Source organism: Mus caroli, unplaced genomic scaffold (genome assembly GCF_978045245.1).
Source record: "Mus caroli unplaced genomic scaffold, Mus_caroli_1 scaffold_20, whole genome shotgun sequence".
NCBI lineage: Eukaryota > Metazoa > Chordata > Mammalia > Rodentia > Muridae > Mus > Mus caroli.
The window spans coordinates 33,181,952-33,202,500 of record NW_028227275.1 but is presented as its reverse complement, the minus strand read 5'-3'; the positions used below and the strand labels follow the sequence as shown (position 1 = coordinate 33,202,500).

General features: G+C 37.1%; 1 protein-coding gene and 1 pseudogene across 8 annotated transcripts in view; one reads left to right on the top strand and one right to left on the bottom strand.

The window, feature by feature from the left end:
- Positions 1 to 20,549, bottom strand: part of Rfx3 (regulatory factor X3) — a 265,021-nt gene that overhangs the window by 91,842 nt on the left and 152,630 nt on the right. For all 8 annotated transcript variants that reach the window (XM_029472432.2, XM_029472430.2, XM_085834163.1 and 5 more), the window contains 2 exons: positions 18,472 to 18,569; positions 261 to 519 (listed from right to left, as the gene is read on the bottom strand). In XM_029472432.2, coding sequence (XP_029328292.1) covers positions 261 to 519; positions 18,472 to 18,569 — 357 coding nt within the window. The remainder of the gene's footprint in view (positions 1 to 260; positions 520 to 18,471; positions 18,570 to 20,549) is intronic.
- LOC110285440 (large ribosomal subunit protein eL29 pseudogene) lies at positions 8,679 to 9,161 on the top strand (annotated as a pseudogene).

Here is a 20,549-nt window from a genome sequence, read left to right as displayed (position 1 = left end):
TTTGCATTAGAAAAATTCATTTATCTAAATCTAGCTTTCTATTACTGATAAAAAAACTTCCTACTTACTGAACTGGGGCATACATGTCAGTAATGTTCTTTTCATAATGCTACCTGTTACATCTTCTAATGTGCCAGGATAGGAAAACTGCTTCACACAATTTGGCCAACTCATATTTTTGTGATTTGTTTCTCTCCATAGAGAAAAGCAGTACACTAGGAGCCACAGAAGCTAATGTAAATTAAACCTTAAACACTTACTGTTGCTGGGGAGGCCCGGGTTGTGTGTGTCACTGAGTGACCAGAGTTCTCCATTGAATTGCCGATCAGATAGGTTCCTCCCGAGCTGCTGATGAGTTGTCCTCCTGTGACGCCCATCTGAATCCCACCAGTCCCCACCATACTGTGGGAGGACACCACGGTTGTCACCTGGGCAGAACTTCCTTGAGTATCAAAGTAATTTCCTCCAGTGTTTTGGCTGTACATCTGTGTTTCTGTGTAGGGATAAGTTGTTGTTCGGCTTTAGAAGAAGAAAACAAAGAAAAAATTTATTAGCTTGTTTATATCATGATTGTTCTCTTTAATGCAAATGTATTTTAAAATACATCAATAATATATAGCCTCTGAATCCTGTTAAAATTTATATTTTTTCTGTGAAATACTATTCCTACCAATGGTTGGATATCCAAATTAAATGTCTGTTTCTTTAAAGAGAACCTTAACTTGGTTTTGTACTACAGTGCAATTACTCACTATAGGAGCACATCTCCAAGTAAGAATAGGTCAATTCTCTGCAAGTCTGTTAAGCAAACTCCGTCCTTTCATTTGAAATCTCAGGTATGTGTGAGTGTTAGGAAGACTAGGATCTGCAACACAGAGAGCTGGCTGACAGTCCATCTCTCGGCCACCTCCATCCCTGGATGACTAGTGATTATCCTTCATGTCTGAAGAAGGATCTGGAGCTGACACAGTGCCCACTTCTATCTGGCGGCTTTCTCCTTCACACTCTACACTTAATGACTGTGCCGCCTTCATGTGCTTACTTTCCATTTCCCAAAAGGTCTGGTCAAGCCTCTGACCTTAGCCTTCCAGTGAAATGGCTTTTAATAAGGTCACTTGTTACCAAATGTAAATACCAGGCTAGCAGGCTCCCGTCAGCCTTGTCTCTTTGACCTGCCTGCAGAGCCACACTGCTGACCACTCCATGTTGCCCTTTTCCTCTTTGTCTGTTCTGATGAAGCTTATCTGATTCTTTTACTTTCAGTTGATGACATCTCACATTATAACATACTTTTATATTTCTTTTATTTTGTAATATGTAAAAGCTCACAAGACATTACAAAAGTACAGAAATATAAAAATGTACAGCCACAAACACTTCACATGCTCAAATTCAAAGGATAAACTAACATTTCCAGTTCTTGCTATTCTCTAGCTCCATCCCTACTGTGGCCAAGCCTGACTGTTGGGTAGGCATCAAATCCTTTAGGTATCAACTAGGACAGAGCTTTGTTTTCTGGGGCATTTCATGTCCACTCCTTACATGCACTGTTAACACTCAAACCTCTTTTCTGATCTCCAGATTCCTGGCGTGTTCAATATGCTAGTGTTTGTGCTTGCTGCATTTCTTGTTAATTTACCTTAAACCACAGGCCTTTATCATGTACTACAAGACACACATGTACTCATGTTAAGCTGTCTAGAGTTAGGAAACTTTTCTTATCAAGTTCTAATTTAAGAATTTTAATATTTAAGTTTCTAAGAGTCAACAGTTATTTCTAGACACCCACAGAATTGACCTCTATGTTCTGTCTTTGGTGTGGGAAGGAACTCGCTAGGCTACAAAAAGAAAAATGTAAACATGAAATCAGCCACAAAACCTTTTTCCTACAATCAGTCCTGTCTAAATTACAAGCTAAGGAAATATGGCCCAGAACTCATGGTAGTAGCCAACCAATGTCTTATTTGACTTATGGCCCACTCCGTGAGACAGAACCCATACCCAACACTGCTTGGCCGACCAAGAACCAGAGACTACACAGCCAAGAGGCTTAAGAAAAAGCACTAAAAATGGATCAATAAAATGACTCCTAATAATATTTTGCTGTACTCATAGATCAATGCCTTATTCACTTGTTATCAGGGAGACTGCCTCCTATAGTAGATGGGAACAGATGCAGATTCCCATAGGCAGACATTACAAATAGAGTCCTTGGAACACACAGCACTAAATGGAGTGTATTCATCAAATCCCTTCCCATTGAGTTCAGGGAACAATGTTAAAGAGGAGATGGAAAGAGTGTAAGAGCCAAAGGGGATGAACAAGGCTCTCTGAATCATCTGAGCAAAGCTCATATGAACTCAAGAGACTGAAGCAGCACCATAGAGCTAACAGAGATCTGCACCAGGTCTTCTGTGTATATATTATAGCTTTCAGCTTAGTATTCTTTATGGGACCCCCAAGTGTGTGATGAGTAGGTCCTTGATTCTTATGCCCATTCTTGAAGGCCACTTCCTTCTGTTGGGTTGCCTCAACCTGCTGCTTTTTGCTTCATCTAATATTTTATTTTGTTAGGTTTGGTTGTGATCTTTTAGAAGCCTGGCCTTTTTAAAATGAGAGGCTGGAAGGGACTGGATCCAGAGCAGAGGGCGGAGGTGAGCAACTGGGAGGAGGAGAGGGAGAGGGAGTAAAACTGTAATTAGGATATATTACATGAGAAAAGAATCGACTTTCAATAAAAAGGACGAAGAGAAGAGAAAACTCTCTGCTATTAAGTACCCTCAAAAGTTCTTGTTCTTTTATGCTCTTCTTAGAGCAGAGCCTAATACCTCCAACACCAGTTTTTGACATTCAAGCTAATGCTTCCTTTATGCTGTTATAAGCCAGGAAATCCTAAGAATTTTCTTTTAAATAAATCATGGAATCCTACAATATGCCTTTCCATTCTCATAATCCTTAATTCACAACACCATTATTATAGCTGCCCTCTACTTGGTTTTCCTTCTTCAAACCTGGATCTCTGCCAGTTTTCCTCCAATTTTGCTGCCATGGGAATTTTTCTAAAATATAAATATGGAAACAAAATTTTACTAAAAAAAAATCTTCCCATGATTGCTGCTTTCAAAAGTCTTCCTTACCTTCAAAAAACTGCTCAAAACTTTACAGGAAGCACCAGGATTAGTTTGCACATAATCTCAGAACTCAGTAATGGTCATGTTCTTAAATGCTTACTTCAATAACAACACAATGGCCACCATTTTCCTTCAGAAAGTACCATTTTCTCCAGCCTTTTCCCTTTGCTTGGAGAACTTTGTTATTTCTCCCAAATCTCGCCCTTTGTTCTTCTAATCACCCTTACAGGTTCAGCACAAGCTCCTTACCACAACAACTTTGTATGGCTATAGTACAGCTTCTGAAAGGCTGACTGCTGATTCACTCATGTATCTGTACTTGCATGAAAGGATACTTCACTTCTATCTATAATCGCAACACAATACAGTCCCTATACATAGTGAGCACAGTGAACAGCCAGTAACTTAAACACAATTTCTATTGGTCATAATATTCAGCTTTATAAATTTCAATAAACATTTTAAAAGTTTTGTTAATCATAAGAAATTGTGTGAAGCTAAGACCTTTACATTTTCAATGAGAAAATTTAACCCATCAAAATACTTGCAATTTATATAAATTATATGAAAGTTAATTTTCATGACTCCTGATGACATTTTGCTCGAACCACAGATTAGTGTCTCACTCAGCCATCATCTGAGAAGCGTCTTGTAGTTGATGGGAACTAACACGAGACTGGATAAAGTGCAGAGTGAGTGAGAGGCTTTGGATCACTCAATACTAAATGAGATGCATTCATCAAACCCTCCCCCAGGGCCCAGGCATCTGTATGGAAAAGAAAGTAGAAAGCCTGTAAGGGCTGGGGAGGGATGAGTGCAATGAAATAGTGTTTTCCAGACACAACAGGACTGATGCTCATATGAACTCAGAGACTGTGGCAGCACTCATGGGGCCTGTACATGTACATACCAGATGTGGCCCCAGCAATGAGAAGGGGAGGTGAGTACAGGCTTGCACCCCTACCCAAGAAGCTATACACAATCAGTATCTGTTTGCAAAGAATATTTTTAAAAAACTGAAAATGCCATTTAAAATATATGTAAAATTCTTATCATTGACATAATTTCCCAAACTAGAAGTCTTCTATATTTAATAAAATAAAGATAGCCATGTTGATTTCACATTTATATTGAAAGAAAGAGAAGTTCATGCTAATTTATGTCCACTGAATATAAAAGAGCCTCATTTAATAATGCATAAATTAAGACAACCTGATGTTGGCATAAACTATAGTCAAATGAGTTGTTATAAATACATACAGGGCAATAAATACTGATATAAAGAAGACGTGGCTTCTTTTTTCAGAGTCTAAGAGTGATATGTGAGTATGCACTCTATGGAGATGCTTTACAAATTACAGACATAGTAACAGCTAAAGGCAGCTCATGGGTTTTGACTATTTACTATGCAACACATTCTACATAGTCATAGAGGAATTTTAACCTAGCAACAAGGCTGCTCTGGTAAGGGATCATATCCACAAACCTTTTAGATCTATGTGATTCAGCTGGAGAACACATACTCTGGAGTTACAGTATGGTCTGGCTGGAATATAGACAAGTATTAAATACATACCTTTAATCCCAAACAATAAAAGTAAGGTTAGTTTGTAGATGGAGCCAGCCATGTTTGAGAGTGACATCTAATTGAGGGGCAGACAAAGTGACAAATCAGAGAAAGCTTTGACGGAATGGATCAGAGATAAGGATATGCCCAACTCTCACAAGAAAAGTTGAGAGGTAACTTAAGAGAGTCAGGTAGAAAGAGAGAGGGGACAGTTTTCCTGGGACAGTTTTACAGGGATAGGTTGTCCAGTGAGAAGCCTAGAGAAGCCACATTGAATGAGTCAACTTGGAAAGGACATTGATATGAACAGCCAGAATTAAAAAAGAAGTAGAAAGGGTGAGTTTATTCAGCAGTAAGCCTCTGAGATGACAATTACATGTAGCAAATAAAAGTTACTTTAACACTTTCATGTATTCTTTAATTTGTATGGTATTCTTTGACTGATACAATTCATGTTTCACACATAATCTGAGTAAATACAATTTGGATCAATTCAAAGGATTAGACCAAAGTTAAACATTTATGAAACAAAGATTTAATACTCAAACTCAGCTCATGTTCTGAATCTTATGGAAAGAACTTATGACTTTACACACATAAATTATATCTACAAATAACCAAGAAGGGACCATTCTAAAGGATGGTAACAGGTTCTTAGGATTTTTCTGTTGCGATTTAGAATTGCATTTCCTCAGTTATGACTCCTCTTACTCAGAGTGGGACCCTCAATGCTGAAGAAGGGCTGATAGAGAAGCCAGAGGCAGGTAAGAAGATAGAAAGAAGCATGTGTTAATTTCAGCAGTTTTATCAATATGGACATTGTTACATAACCCTCCGGTCAGTATGAAAATTGGCTATGGAAAGCAAGCTACTCTAGTTTTCACATTTTCTTCTAGCTGGGAATGATTCATGGGCTAGGAAATAGTCATAGAACAAGAGAAGGGAGCAGGCACCAAAGAGCATACCAAGGTTACAGAGCACCATGTATGAACCATAAGGTTGGCTTAGTTGTTTCATAGACACATAGTAGTTAAGACATGCCATGTCTAAATGAGTATTAAAAAAACACAAGTAGGGAAGGAGGGGCATGGATTGTCTAATTTTGATCTTGATCTGATCACACATACACACACACACACACACACACTCACACACGCACACACATAATGACTTTCAAATACTGAGTTGATACTAGAAGTAGGCTATAATATCCTCACTAATTTTAATCTTTGGGAAGCAAACATTACCTTGTTAAATGGTATCTTGAGAGCCCAAATGAAACTACAGTAACTCACAACACCTACAAATCTTACTAAATTTAAATGTTTAAGCTCCTAAATCAGTACCTAGAATGTATCATCATCACCACCACCACCACCACTATTTTGTCTGTGTGACTTTGGTGTTTATGAGACTACTCTCACAGTGTAATCTAGGCCTGACTGGACTCAAGGTTCTCCAAGTCAGCCTCTCACATGCCAGGCAGGTGTGTGTCATCACACTCAGCTTTGAAGAATGATTGTTTGGAAATACCAAGAGAAATGAAGTCGTTCTGTACTAGAAGTGGCTCTTCGGGTACCACAATCAGTTTTTCATACTATAAACACTGAATACATCTTTCATTTTTTCCCCTTCACTCCTTGCTTCAATATTATTTTCCTCAGAAATCTCCTAAACACATTCAAGGAAAACCTCAGGTATGGTCTGTTAGGTGTCTTTGTCTTGACTCAACTTTCCTGAAACAGCCAAATTTCTAGGCAGCTTTATGCACTTTAGAAAGATGTCCTATGTCTACTTTGTTTGTTTCAGACAAACTGCCAAAGGCTAAGAGTCATGAATATGACTCATCACATGACTTCTACAGCTAAAGCAAAACCTTGTATTATCCTCATGTGTATCCACATTTTAAAATGGATGTGGAAGCATGGATATATATATATATATATATATATATATATATATATATATATATATACATATATATGTGTGTGTGTGTGTGTGTGTGTATGTATGTATGTATGTATGTATGTTGTTTGTTTTCTGGCAGAAGCTTCTTCAGAGTTCAATCTATGGCTCTACATAAATGCCAGGAGTCTCACCCTTTTAATTCAGTTAATTAATGCTGCCTTGGCATACACCATGGTTAAGCATAACTCTGAATATTCTCTACTTGCTTATTCATTAGAATGACTAAGCCAACTGAGCTAAGGTTTAACCATCTTTATTCCATTTTTCAGGTTCTAGAGCCTCATATATAAGTCCATAATACAATATCTCTAAATTACGCACTTTGCATTTTATCAAGGATTTGAATATCATGCCAATAATAGAATTGCCATTTTAAAATCCAACAAGATTATAGGAGTAAATTAAGACAATAAATAGTGTGTAAATTTCATACCATAAATTGAATTAAAAAATATAATATAGTAATGGGACAATATTTAATGTTATAAACTCACTAAAGATAGGCTCTCCTACACGGTCTGATACTACCCAAACAATACATTTATTTTCCTTGAATATTTACAAAATAGATCTAAATTTAAAGGACTAGATGCTAATTTAATAAAAACCATAAAGAGTTTAATAAGTATAATAGTGATTTTTAATAATTAGTTTTTAAATATTACAAGTTTTGTTTCTTTCTACAATAACTATGTAAATACTGTATATAACATTTCCAGAAAGAAAGAGAGAAAAGAAAAGGAAAAAAATCAGCATTCAAAAAACTTCAAATAAGTCAGTCTCTGTAGATCACTAAAAAGCAATGCACACTGGAGACAAGACAGCTGGCTTCCATCACTGAGCTTCAGTTTATCTGTTTGTGAAAGGGATAGGAAGAAATGATCTCAGTCTTTCCAACTCTGACATTCTAAGCAGCGACATTTGAATGCCTTTCATCTTTGGAGAGATGGGAGTATTTATGTAGATAACACCAGAAGCCTTTCTCTAATTGTGAAGAGACATAAAAGTTCTTCTCACACAAGGTCATTTCTCCCTCCAAGAAGGCTTCCAATGGAACCAGTGAGCTGGTGAGCTCTAAATTGGAAGTGGATGCCCACACCAGCTCCTGCATGTCTTAGACTATGCATCGTTAGAAGCACAAACGAAGAAAGCATCAATCTCCCCTTAGTTACAGAAATTCCATGAACTCATTTCTTCTAAGGAAAGATGATTTGATAGATAATAAGAAAACCTAACTTTACCTGCAAATTCTGAAATTCAGCTGTGTTACTTAAGGAGGAAAAGAATAAGTTGAAGTGGTTTCTTATTAATCATTTGAAGGAGATGGGAGAGGTAAGTGGGGGCCTTCAGACAATGCACTAACCATAAGAGTTTCAAGAGGTGATGCTTAGAAAATTGGGTCCCATTTTGTTCTCATGCTTATGGATTTTAAATAAATTACAAATGTCAAAAGTGTCATCTTGCAAAGTATACTGTGTAAAAGTTTTGGAAATACTGAGTTTCTTTCCTAAATACTGACTTTCTTTTCTCCCAAATGCAGGATTTTTAAAACCTCAATAGCTCTATTAGTTACTGGGGATCTTCATGAATACTGTTACACATGTTTTACCATTTGTATAAGCACAGTAGGCTTTTAAGGGACTCATACTTTGTAGAAGATAGTTTGGAAAATGTCTTCCATTAGTTGATGACAAATGTACTATCTCAAGAAGAATTGTGACAGAGTTGATCCATAGACTTCACAGCTATGCAAACAACAGATGCCATTACATCCTAAAAAATGATTACCTCTAAACAATAGACAATTTTCATTTATGGTTCACATTTTAAAAAGTCATTATAAAACAGACTTCCTAATTTTGCCATAGTTTAGATTACAAGATTCTTTCCACTCTGAAAATCATGGTGCATGACTGTGGGTGAGGGTAGAAGTCAAAAGAGGAAGGAGCAAAGCAGAAAAAGACTTTTATTTTAAAGATTTGACTTCATCTCTTCTGGTCCCAGGTGCTGCAGGAGCTGCAGGTTACCGTGCAGACATGGCCAAGTCCAAGAACCACACCACGCACAACCAGTCTCACAAATGACACAGAGATGGCATCAAGAAACCCTGGTCGCAAAGATACGAATCTCTTAGGGGGTTGACCCCAAGTTCCTGAAGAACATGCGCTTGGCCAAGAAGCACAACAAGAAAGGCCTGGAGAAGATGCAGGCCAACAATGCAAAGGCAGTGAGCGCATGTGCAGAGGCTATCAAGGCCCTGGTGAAGCCTCAGGCCATCAAGCCCAAGATGCCAAAGGGCCCCAGCCGCAACCTCAGCTGTCTGGTTTTCATCACTCACTCCAAGCTTGGGAAGCAGACTCAAAGCAACATGGCCAAGGGGCATAGGCTCTGCCAACCAAAGCCCAAGGTTCACTTCAAGGCAGAGGCCGCAGCTCCAGCTCAGGCTCCCAAAGGTGCCCAGGCCCCTGTGAAGGCCCCATAGAAAAGGCTCCTGCCAATGTGAAGACAGATGATTGGCTATGACACATCTACCCACACGCTATTTGCAGATGACCAGTATCCTATGCTGTTTTTACAAATCAACTTGAGACAAGATCTGTTTAAATATATATATATCTGATTTATTACTAACCAAGAGATTGTGACTACAAAAGAACTCTCTGATTGTGGTATGAGATATTCCTTGGCTAGTTCAATCACAGTAACACAGATGACTGGAAATTGTAAGTTTTAAGAATTTGTACAAAAATATAACTATGGCCTAGATTTTGGGGAAATATCTTTGGGAGATACAGCTTAGGTTCCTCCAGAACCTGAATAAAATAAGCTGAAGAATGGATGGAGTTATTACCTTTTCCCTTGAGTCAAAAGCAATGATTCTGTGTCAACAGCCAGCATGGTAAAGTAGTCTCAATTGTTCAACTGAAATCCATGCCTACTTGCTAACCCACACTGTTAAGCCTGTTATGCTAGCAGTAATTGTCAATATTCACAGCAAGAACCAGGTAAACACTTTAGTTTCAGCAAATTATGATGATTACACATTCTCGTAAGTGATTACACGCATCTGTGAGTGCTGTCATCACCTCCTGAGTGAGACCCTGTACATTATGTCTACATGAAATGAGAATGCTGGTAACACAGGCTTAGAGACCAGACTTCCTAAGAGTGTGCAGGTTGTAGGGTCCTATATTGGGGGCTTGAAAGTTCATGGTAATGATCAGAGTCCCTCTCCTCTAGGAGTATCATTTCCAAAACGTGGTTATTAGACACAGAAGTGGGACTCTGAGGTCTAAGTCAGAGATCAAATACTAACTGCCTATTAATTCAGTGTGACACAACAGAAGAATGAAGATCATACTTTCCTAACACATATGGAAGTCTATTAAATAAAAACTAAGAATACAAATGACCTCAGATGGGCATCTGATCCACGAACTGTATGCAGTCTAATGGCTTCAATATAAAATTACAGAAAGATTCAAATGGCTTATGATGAAAAAGTAATTATTTTGATGCCTGAGAAAAATATTCATAGTCATCTACTCACTAAAATCCTGGATATAATTCATAGCAGCATGATGGCATTTCCTTGTTGATTGTAAAGGGGATACTTCAGAACTCCTATTCAAATGTATATTTGCTAGTAATGAGGGGTTTTAAGAGGCACATCTTCTCCCCTGACCAAGAGTGCTCACTGTGACATGATCCTTGGAATTGGAGATGCAATCTAGGCCCACACAGTCCAGATCAAAGCTAATTGGACTTTGTAGCAAGTGAACTCATGACCTAGACCTCATTAGCCATGATCTAATCAACTGAACTAGTGGCCACAGAAAATATGTGTTAGCACTAGACAGTTTCTTTGGCATCAGTTTTGCACTTAAACAATTCTTATAATTTTAAAGAATCAACTTTAAAAATGATATTTTTCTATAGTTTTCAAGTGGCATAAATTCATTTAACTCATATTTATTACATGGGACGGTTAAATATGTACAATAAAGAACAAAGGAGCCTGTGGCTTAGCAGTCACAGGCTTATGCCACCATGCCTGATATTCCTGAAACCACATGGTAAAAGGGAAAAACCTATTCTCACAAGGTACCCTTTTGTTTGTTTTTGGTACTCACATACACATAAATAAACTAACAGACGTAAAAGTGCACTATGAAATGCAGTTGACAATGTAAAGAATTTAGGACAGAAACATACAAACAAATCACAGCATTTATCAGCAATTATTTAATGTTTGTACCAATCTCCTGATTGAGTCATAAAGGGCTTCTCAGAGGCTATCTGCTGCCCTAGCTCAGAGTCACATCCCTCTAGGGAGTATAACAACACCCTCTGAACTACTGTAAACCTGCACAAATGAGGAACGACTGTGACAGACTCTCTTAACATCTATCCTAAGTGCCCCTTTCTCTGGCCACCTAGCTTCTGTCACACAGACCTGAAAGATATGAGAACCCACACTCTCAGCTTCTGTGGCCACTCAGCATTCACTGTCAGAAGCAATGACAGCTAACAGCGAAGCTACTACTACAAACTTCTACAAAGTAATTTATTTTCTCAGAGAATAAGGTTTAAGTGAAAAGCTTCTTTTTCATTTGGTGTAAATGCCTACAGTAGTTTAAATTTATCTTAGAAATGTTAAAATCAAGCTGCAGGAGGCCCTAAACCTACCTAACAAATAGGTGAACGTCAGCTATACTATTAACTGTGGAGAGAGTTGAATATCCACTAGAATGACAGAAACTTACTAACTTTTTATAAGTGCCAATGATCTAAATACATTCAAATAAAACAACCAAGCAGCAAGTACTCGTTTAGGGATGTTTTTCCTCAGTATCAGAAACATTATAGGGCATTCATCATACAATACTACATGGAAAATAATGGGTGCTGCTGCCCTGTATAGTGGAAGCTGACTGTGGAAGAGAAGCTAGGTCCAGATCAGCATGAAAACCGTTCTAGGAGGAGGATCACTCTAAACTGGTTGGGGTAGGGAGGAGCTGGAAAGAAAGAAGAATATGCCCAAATGCTATTTAAAAAGAAATATATTTGATTATGGAAACATAATGGTACTACTTCTAGGAAGAAATCAAAGTTGGTACACCGGAAGCAGGTGAGAAGTAGAGAGAGAGGGAGGAAGAAGAATGCCAGTGGCAACGTGTTTATTTTCAGGTAATTAAGGTGTTCGTATGGCAATAAAACATGGAAATCTAGGTAAGATGCTGGATTAGAAGCTGAGTCTGGGTGAATGGATGAATAAAATCAGAAGTCAAGGGCAGATTCTGGCCTGAAGATTCTGAAATAAAGCAATGGAAGCTCACAAAATTCTACTCCTCTGCATGGGCACACTGTCTGAATTATTGAGACTCTCCATCCTTCCCAACCTGTAGAACCTAATACAAATGACAGGGAAAAAATAATCAAATACATAATAGCTGCTATTCTTATGTTATTGTATATTTTTATTTTCAATTCTTGGTTTCTCAATTTTTTTCTATAATTTCTATTAGCATTTTTAAGTTACTGAGCTGTGTTTTTTAAATTGCTTGCTTACGAATAAAAAGAAAAAGGAAGGAAGGAAGGAAGGAAGGAAGGAAGGAAGGAAGGAAGGAAGGAAGGAAGGAAGGAAGATATACAAGATAAGAGAAGACTTCAAAGTCTGGCCTTCCCTTTTCTTGAACTACAAAAATCTTCTCTCTACTTCCAGATCTACAGTATTCTATCTTGCACAGTTCAATCCATTTACATTTCTACCCATTCACAGTCTCCCCTCCCTTTATATTCTTTCCCAATCACTTCTCAACTCCCTACATAGCAATATTGACAGCCCAGCCTTAAAAAAACCAAAACAAACAAACAAACAAACAAAAAACAAAAAACTATCAACTTAATTTTCCCCACTGCTGCTATTTCTGGATCAAATCAGAGACACTAGAGTGTTCTATTGAGAGCAATGTCAAAACAGTCAGTCAGGCACTAGGGAAACACAGCGATTTTTTTACTACAACCAAATAAATAGAAGTAGAGACTATAGTTTGCAATGAAGACTCCTCTTCTACCTCTCTTAAGGACTCATATAAAACAAATCAAAATAAAATAATAGGAAAGGGAATAAAGTAAAACAAAAAGACACATCCATCCTAACAGATGCACAAAATACAACAGAGAAATACAAAGAATGAGACAACTCTCCATAGCACACCTGCAACCTCCCACCACCACTAAAATACAATACAGAGACACTAAGACAGCTAAAATTTCAGAGAAAGAATTAAAAAAAAATCAATGGCCATAGAGGCCACTCAATTAAGCAGATGAACAAAACATGGGGATCCATTCAGGACACAGACAAGAAAGTAACCACAGTGAATTAAATGGTTGGGAACTTGGAGCTGAAACTTTTAAAAACATGGAGAAAAAAAATCAACCAAGAAATTGAGACACTGAGGAGGAACTAAACAGAAACAATGGAAATATATGTCAATTATACTGCAATATTAAAAAAAGAATGGTTCATGAACAAACTAAAGATAAAAATGAATTTAAGGGAATAACAATACATTCAGAAACATGTTTTTAAATATTAATGGGATCATCAATGCTTATGAAAAGTCTGACAACATTAAAGATGCCAAATCTAAAAATCCATGAGCTAGAAGAAATTGAGAGGAAGTTCAAGGGTACAGACAATGGATTCAGTCAAAGAACAGCAGAAAATGTCCTATAACCTTAAGGGTAATGGGAGGAGAGGTATTACAACAAAGAAGACGTTAGAACTGTAAACAGGACCAGAGAAGAGGATCCCCACAGCTCTCCAGTGAAGATGTTCAAAACAGAAAGCAAGAATCATATAAAATGTCATTCACAGACAAAACACAAGTGCTAGAATTATACCACATGTTGCATCAACCCCTACCCAAAGTCAGGAAAGCACAGAATGACTTTTACATTTATCTAGCTAGCTATTTACCTATCTATCATCTACTTATCTATCTATATCTATGTATCTATCTATTTCCATCTATCCCTTCACCCAGCCATCTCTTGAGTTTTGAATTTAAGTAACTTTCAACCAAGGTCAGTAAAGCAAGTACAGTTATTTTTCACACTGACAAAAAGTGGAAAAATAAGACCATTTCAAGACAAACAAAACGAGGGCAAAATACAGAAGCCAACGCAGTTCAGAAGAGTATTATTAAAATAGTGCTAAACATGGAAGAAGAAGAAAGGCAGTCTTACTCATGAAAACACAGAAAACAACATGTTCCATGAGAAGAACAGATTAACCAAGGAAAGCAAGAACACAGCTGATCATATCCAACGTATGTCTAAAACTAACTTGGAAGGAAGAAGAAAACCAGAAATAATCCAACCAGCCACAAAATCAAGAAACAAAATCACTAGAAATAGCACAGCCCTTAAAATAATAATCTTATGGCAAACAGCCTAACTCACCAATTATAAACAAACTGGATTTTAAAAGTATTTCAGCTATCTGCTGCCTAAGAAACACACTTAGCTAGGAAAATGTAAAGAGAGCCAAAGGATGTGCAAGCTGTGAAAGGCTGGCACAATGACTCACATATCTGGGAAAGTAGACTCTAAACTAGAAATCTTCAGAAGAGATAAAGAAAGCTACTGTTGCTATTAATAACAGGAACAATTCTTTAAGAAGCTAACACCTATGAATAACTATGTATCCAATCTTACAGCTACAGTTTCATAAAACAAATAGTACAAGTATAACAACAGGTCACACAGGTCTCACACACAATCATAGTGTGAAACTTTGATACCCAATTAGCAAATTTATGTAAGTCATACAATAAAAATAATAGCAAAGAAATTTCAGAGCTAAATTATGCTATAGACAAATATTCTAACCAACAGAGAGGGATCACATGTTCTTGTCAGCAGTTTGTACAATGTTCTCCAAATCTGATCAGATTTTGGGCCATAATGTAAGCCTTAAATACAAGGAAGTCTGAACTCATTCCTATATCTCATCAGACAACAGTCTGAGTAAATCAACATCAAGAGAAAACTCAGAGATAAAGAACACTTGGAGACTGTACAATACACTTTTGAATGAACAGTAGGGAACTAAAGAAATCAGGATATTTAAAGATTCCTAGAATCAAGTAAAACAAAACTGCAACCTACCGGGGCCTAGCAAACACAGGAGTGGATGTTCACAGTCAGCTATTGGATGTATCACAGGGCTCACAATGGAGAAGCTAGAGAAAGTACCCAAGGAGCTAAAGGGATCTGCAACCCTATTGTTGGAACAACATGATGTACTAACCAGAACCCCGGAGCTCTTGTCTCTAGCTGCATATGTATCGAAAGATGGCCTAGTCAGCCATCAATGTTAAGAGAGGCCCATTGGACTTGCAAACTTTACATGCCCCAATATAGGGGAATGCCAGGGCCAAAAGAATGGGAATGGGTGGGTAGGGAAGTGGGGGGCGCTATGGGGGACTTTGGGATAGCATTGGAAATGTAATTGAGGAAAATATGTAATAAAAATATTAAAAATCAAAAAAAAAAAACTGCAACCTAGCAGAATCAATGAGATACAGGAAGTCCTGAAAGGACAATTTATTATCTCTAACTGATGGCCTAAAATAAGCAGGTTCCCAATAAATAACAGTGATACACATCACCATTTTGAAAAACAAGAGCCAACCCAAACTCAGTCCGTGTGAAAAAATAAAGACGAGATGGAGCACAAATTAATGATATAAAGGCTAAAAGAACAAGGCACAGAACAGATGAAACAGAGATGACTCATTGAAAGATTAATAAGATTGACAACCTCTTAGCCAAACTAACAAAAAGAGAAATAAGACCTAAATTAATAAAATTAGAGATGTAACAGACTCATAATAGATTTCAACAAAATATTGAAGATCATTATGAAACATGTTGAATCTGATTAATTTTGGTGGAGTTATATGCTTTAAATCAGCATATGAAAATTAATACCTTTTCTGTATATCAGTACCAAATTTGCTGAGAAATTAAGAAGAATATCCCAATTAAAATATCTTATAAAAACAAAAAGTAAGTACCTCCTCTAGTAAACCAACACAAAGGTGAAAGCTTTGCAGTGTAAATTTTAAAACACTCTAAAAGGAAGTTGACCCTAGATGGTGGAAAGACCATCCATCCTAAAGCAGAACTGACTCTATTACCCAAAGTAAGACAGATCAGTCTAATCTCCATCAAAATTTGAGAGATTCTTCATATAATTCAAGAAAAAAAAAGCCCCAAAATTCATGTGAAAACAAAAAAGGCCACAAATAGCCAAAGATATTGTAAGCAGAAAGTAAACTGTGAGAGGTGTCAAAATATCATAATAACTGACTTCCTATACTACAGAACCATAGTGAAAAAGAAAGCATGATACACAAAAAGGAAGGAAGACAGACAGAGAGGCCAACCTAGTAAACTCAAGAGAGTACCCAGAGAAAACCTCACATAGCTATAACACCTACTTTGACAAACTTGTCCAAAGAGTACCTGAAGAAACAGAGATCCTATTCAATAAATGGTGGGGACGAAACTGAATATTTACCTGCAGAAAAATGCAAGTAAATCCTTATCTGTTCACCTGAATTAAACATTGGCCTATGGGTAGACACTGATTTAATATCTGAAATGCGGAAACAGCTGAGAACAAGTATTTCAAATCACACTTATAGGCAAAATAGTCCTGACCAAGGCCTAGAGCATAACCCTAAGAACTGGTAAATGGGATATGAATGTGACTCCAACAACACAGCAAATAACCCCGAATTGACAAAAGCAACAAAGGGAATTAAAAAGACCTCTTAGAAAGCCAAGAGACAATCAGCAGAAGGGAGAGCCTACAGATTGGTGCAAAACACCTGCCAAGTATGGAGAATATATAAAGAACTACATGCACACCAATCTTACCACTTCTTTTTTGTTAAGAGAAATAAAATGGAATTAGTCTATATATCCCATTGAAATGTGTACAATAGTATTTTAATCATCCATAAAGAATAGTACATTATAAAACTTACAGGATAATGGATAAATCTGGAATCTATTGTATCAACTAAGGTAAATTAGACTTGGAAAGAAAAATACTGCATGTTGATCTCTTAGGCAGATTCTAATCTTTATTTTTAATTAATTTTTCTACATATAATGTTCTTGTTTACATGTATTTTGTTCATACCTAGTGATTGTAGAGGCCAGAGAAGGCCATTCACTTGGAACACAAGTTACAGATGATTAAGAGCTGCCATGGGTATAAGAATCAAATCCAGAACCTCTGGGAAGCAGCCAGTGCTCTTAACTGCTAAGCCCTCTCTTCAGCCCCTGATTCATATTCACATGGGTGTGGGAGTATATACAGATCATTAAACTCGGAAGGGGATAAGAAGAAAAAGGTTTGAGAAGCAAAGGAGACACGTGTGCTATGAAAAGAGCAAGGGGCTACCACATATGGTAAGGAGGGCTATCTCAGGGGGGAATGAATAGGGAATTTTGGCAAAAACAAATTATGTTTGAAATGCCATAATGAGACCAACTTTGTATTCTAATTCACAAAAGAAAAAGATAGAGACAAAAGAGGAGCTTTCTTTCCATGTCCCACTATCATGTTCTAGACCTCACATCAGGAACATTAAATATATCCTGAAATCCTCTGACACCTGAATTTGATTCGACCATATGCCACCTCCATAAAGGCATAATAGAAAGCTCTGAATATAATACTAATATATGATTAAACCAAACCTAAGCTTTTAGTCCTAATAATATGATGAATAACTTCGAATGGACTCCATCACACCTGCTTGTCTTGTTACAGTTACTGCAGTGGGTAAAAGCCAGGCCCTCTGAGAGCTCACAGACTGGTATCATCGGGGTCAATGGAGCAAGGTCAGAGGAGTTAGCTTGAGGAGCAGCCACACTGCAGGGCTGCAAGAAGCACCCAAGCTACAGGCCCTGAGGAGTGCAGTTGCTACTGGGATGCTAGGAGCATGCACTGCGGGAGGACGTAAACTCCAGGGATGCAAAGGGCATGGAAACTGGAAGGCTGGGGTAAGACACTGAGAGACCTGAATTCACTTAGGTACAATCAGTACCTGCCTGCTAACAAAAACCCAGGCTGGAGTACCTTTTAGTTTCTTCATTTATAATGAGGCATTGACTTTCAATCCAGTGGCTGCAGACAGCCAATAAATACACAAATTGCTACTATTGTCGATGCAGAGGAGATGGCAGTTGGGGAGGCTGACGTGAGAAAGGAAAGAAGATTCATGGAAGATCATCTCTTTTTATATAGATTTAACTGTGTGGAAGTCTACAAAATTCCTTACATATTATTTTATACAAATTTACAGATAAACACAAACCTCATACATATCCAGCTTGACATTTAAAAATCACAGATGTTAAGACATTATTAAAGCACGGACATCGTTAATAAGAAATACAAGTTTTTCTCAATTGAGGGAAAATTGCTAAAGCACACACAATTTGAACAATTTAAAATATTCTGGGAAGGCTAAGTGAAAAGAAAATACAGGTACATTTATTAATAAACATAGACAAAGCTCTAAGTACCACTTTAATTTAAATAACTCAGTAAAACAAAACCAACATAAATGTTTAAAAACATGCAAACAATCCCAGGACTAGATTGGTATTAGCAAACTGATGATCTCTGTATTAGAGATCTAGCTGTATTAGAAAGTACAGTATTTCTTGGAGTTGGTGGAAAGAATCAGATGTCAGCATCCAACTTACATTGCTCCATTGGTATAGACAGTATCACTTCCTTCCACATACTGCACCTGAGCTGGGTAGACATGTTGGACCTGCTGAACTGTCTGTACCTGCTGCACCTGAAAAACAAATATGAAGACTATAGTTAAGTGGTAGACACAGAACGGGTACACCACATTACATCCATGGTAAGTGGAAAACATAAAGGGTACACCACATTAGATCCATGGCAAGGGGTAGTAGACCTTAAAAGCCTACATTGCATTAGGTTCATGGTAAGTGGTCGGAATAGGAAGAGTACACTACATTAGATCTATCTCAAACATTTCTCCTGAGTACTGATCAACAGGAGATGGCTAGTATTGAAATTTCTTAGGATTAAGTACAAGAAATTTTGCCTAGATCAGCTATAGCACATACACAAATAATGCTATAATTTTCTTCTCACTGTGTACATATACACAGCTTTGTTTAACATTCTGAAAGTTTCTCTGATTTTGATGAGTTATGAAATTCTACTCCATTTAAAATTTTAAACTAAAGCTAAATTTATTTTTAATTAAAAACAGCCATCTCAGTTCATATAATGTTATTTATATTTTTTTCTCGTGGCTAAGCATTTGGTATTAGCAAACCAATGATCTCTTTAACCCTAAGAATAGATACAGAAAAGAAACATTATATGGACTCAGCAGGTTGCACTTTATACATTGCGGAATACATTCACACATATACAGACTTAAAATCAATTAAAGAAAAAAAGGTCATGAATTTGAAAAACAGCAAGGGAAAGTTATATGGAGGAGGCTGTAGGAAACAGAGGGAAGTTAGGAAATGATGTAATTGTATTATAATCTAAAAAAATAAAACATTATAATAAAAACCCCATAATATAAAATTTAAACTCTCAAATGTTTAAAATTACCTTAACAAACTTCATGCATTAATTTTTGAAATAACTATCACCATGTCCTTTCCTTTTACTCTCTGTCCACCCCACACATGCAGGATTATAAAAAGCAATTCAAAGATCATATTTCATATACATATGAAATATATATATATGTATATATATTTATGGAAGAGAGACATATGGATCTTGGAAAACATTATACTTCTACCATGTGCATTCTAGAACCAAAACCAGGTTTCAGGTTTAGTAGTAAGAACCTTTTGCCACTGAGCCACTCAAGGGTCACAGTTCGTTATTTCTAAGAAATGAAAATTATTACAAAGATTTATTTCTAATAAATATATATATGCATGTCTGGACCAAACTCAGGTCCTCCACAAGAGCAGGATACATGCTAACCATTGATCCCTTTCTCTAATACCAAGAGATCAAAATTATTAAAGCATTAACAGTGCCATCATGTTATCTGGAATACATCATTCCGATGACCAGTGCAATGTGTGCCTGTTCAAATCAAGATGCTAATACGTTTCCCATAGTGCAATAAGGCACCTCACACCTTAATCAATAAAAGCTTCCTCCTCCTTTTTTTTTTTTTTTTTTTTTTTATATATGCTGCCTCTTATCATCTAGAGGGGAAAAAATGGAGCTTTCTGGCATTCTAGACTCAGTGAACAACATCACTAAATTTTGTGCTATGACTTTTAACATGTCATATAAATTGTTGATTAAAATCTAGCTGCACAGGGCTAGAGGATGGCATATTGTTCTACTGAGGATACACTGGATACGACAGTCTATCTTGAGCAGTTGCAAACACCCCTTACTCCAGCTAAGGTGCCTCAGGCCTCCAAGGGCACCTGCACTCATATGCTCATACTCGCCACTCCAGCCCCCATCCCATATACACAGGATTAAGAGTCACGTAACAATCTAGAGGTGGAAGAAGTCCCAATTTGAGAAGCTGAGATCTTCCTTTTGCACCTGTCCGTTGGCTTATATCGAAGCCATCTGTAATATAGAGTTTGGTATAAGGAGTCGGGTAGCTGTAACCAGACTCTTGAGGTTAATGACCTAGTTTTTTTCCTTGAGAATCCTAGTAATTATCAAAAGCTACTTTCTATAAAAAAAAAAGGTTAATAAAAGTTGTAAACTTGTGGTAGTTAAAATTTTCTGACATTTTCTT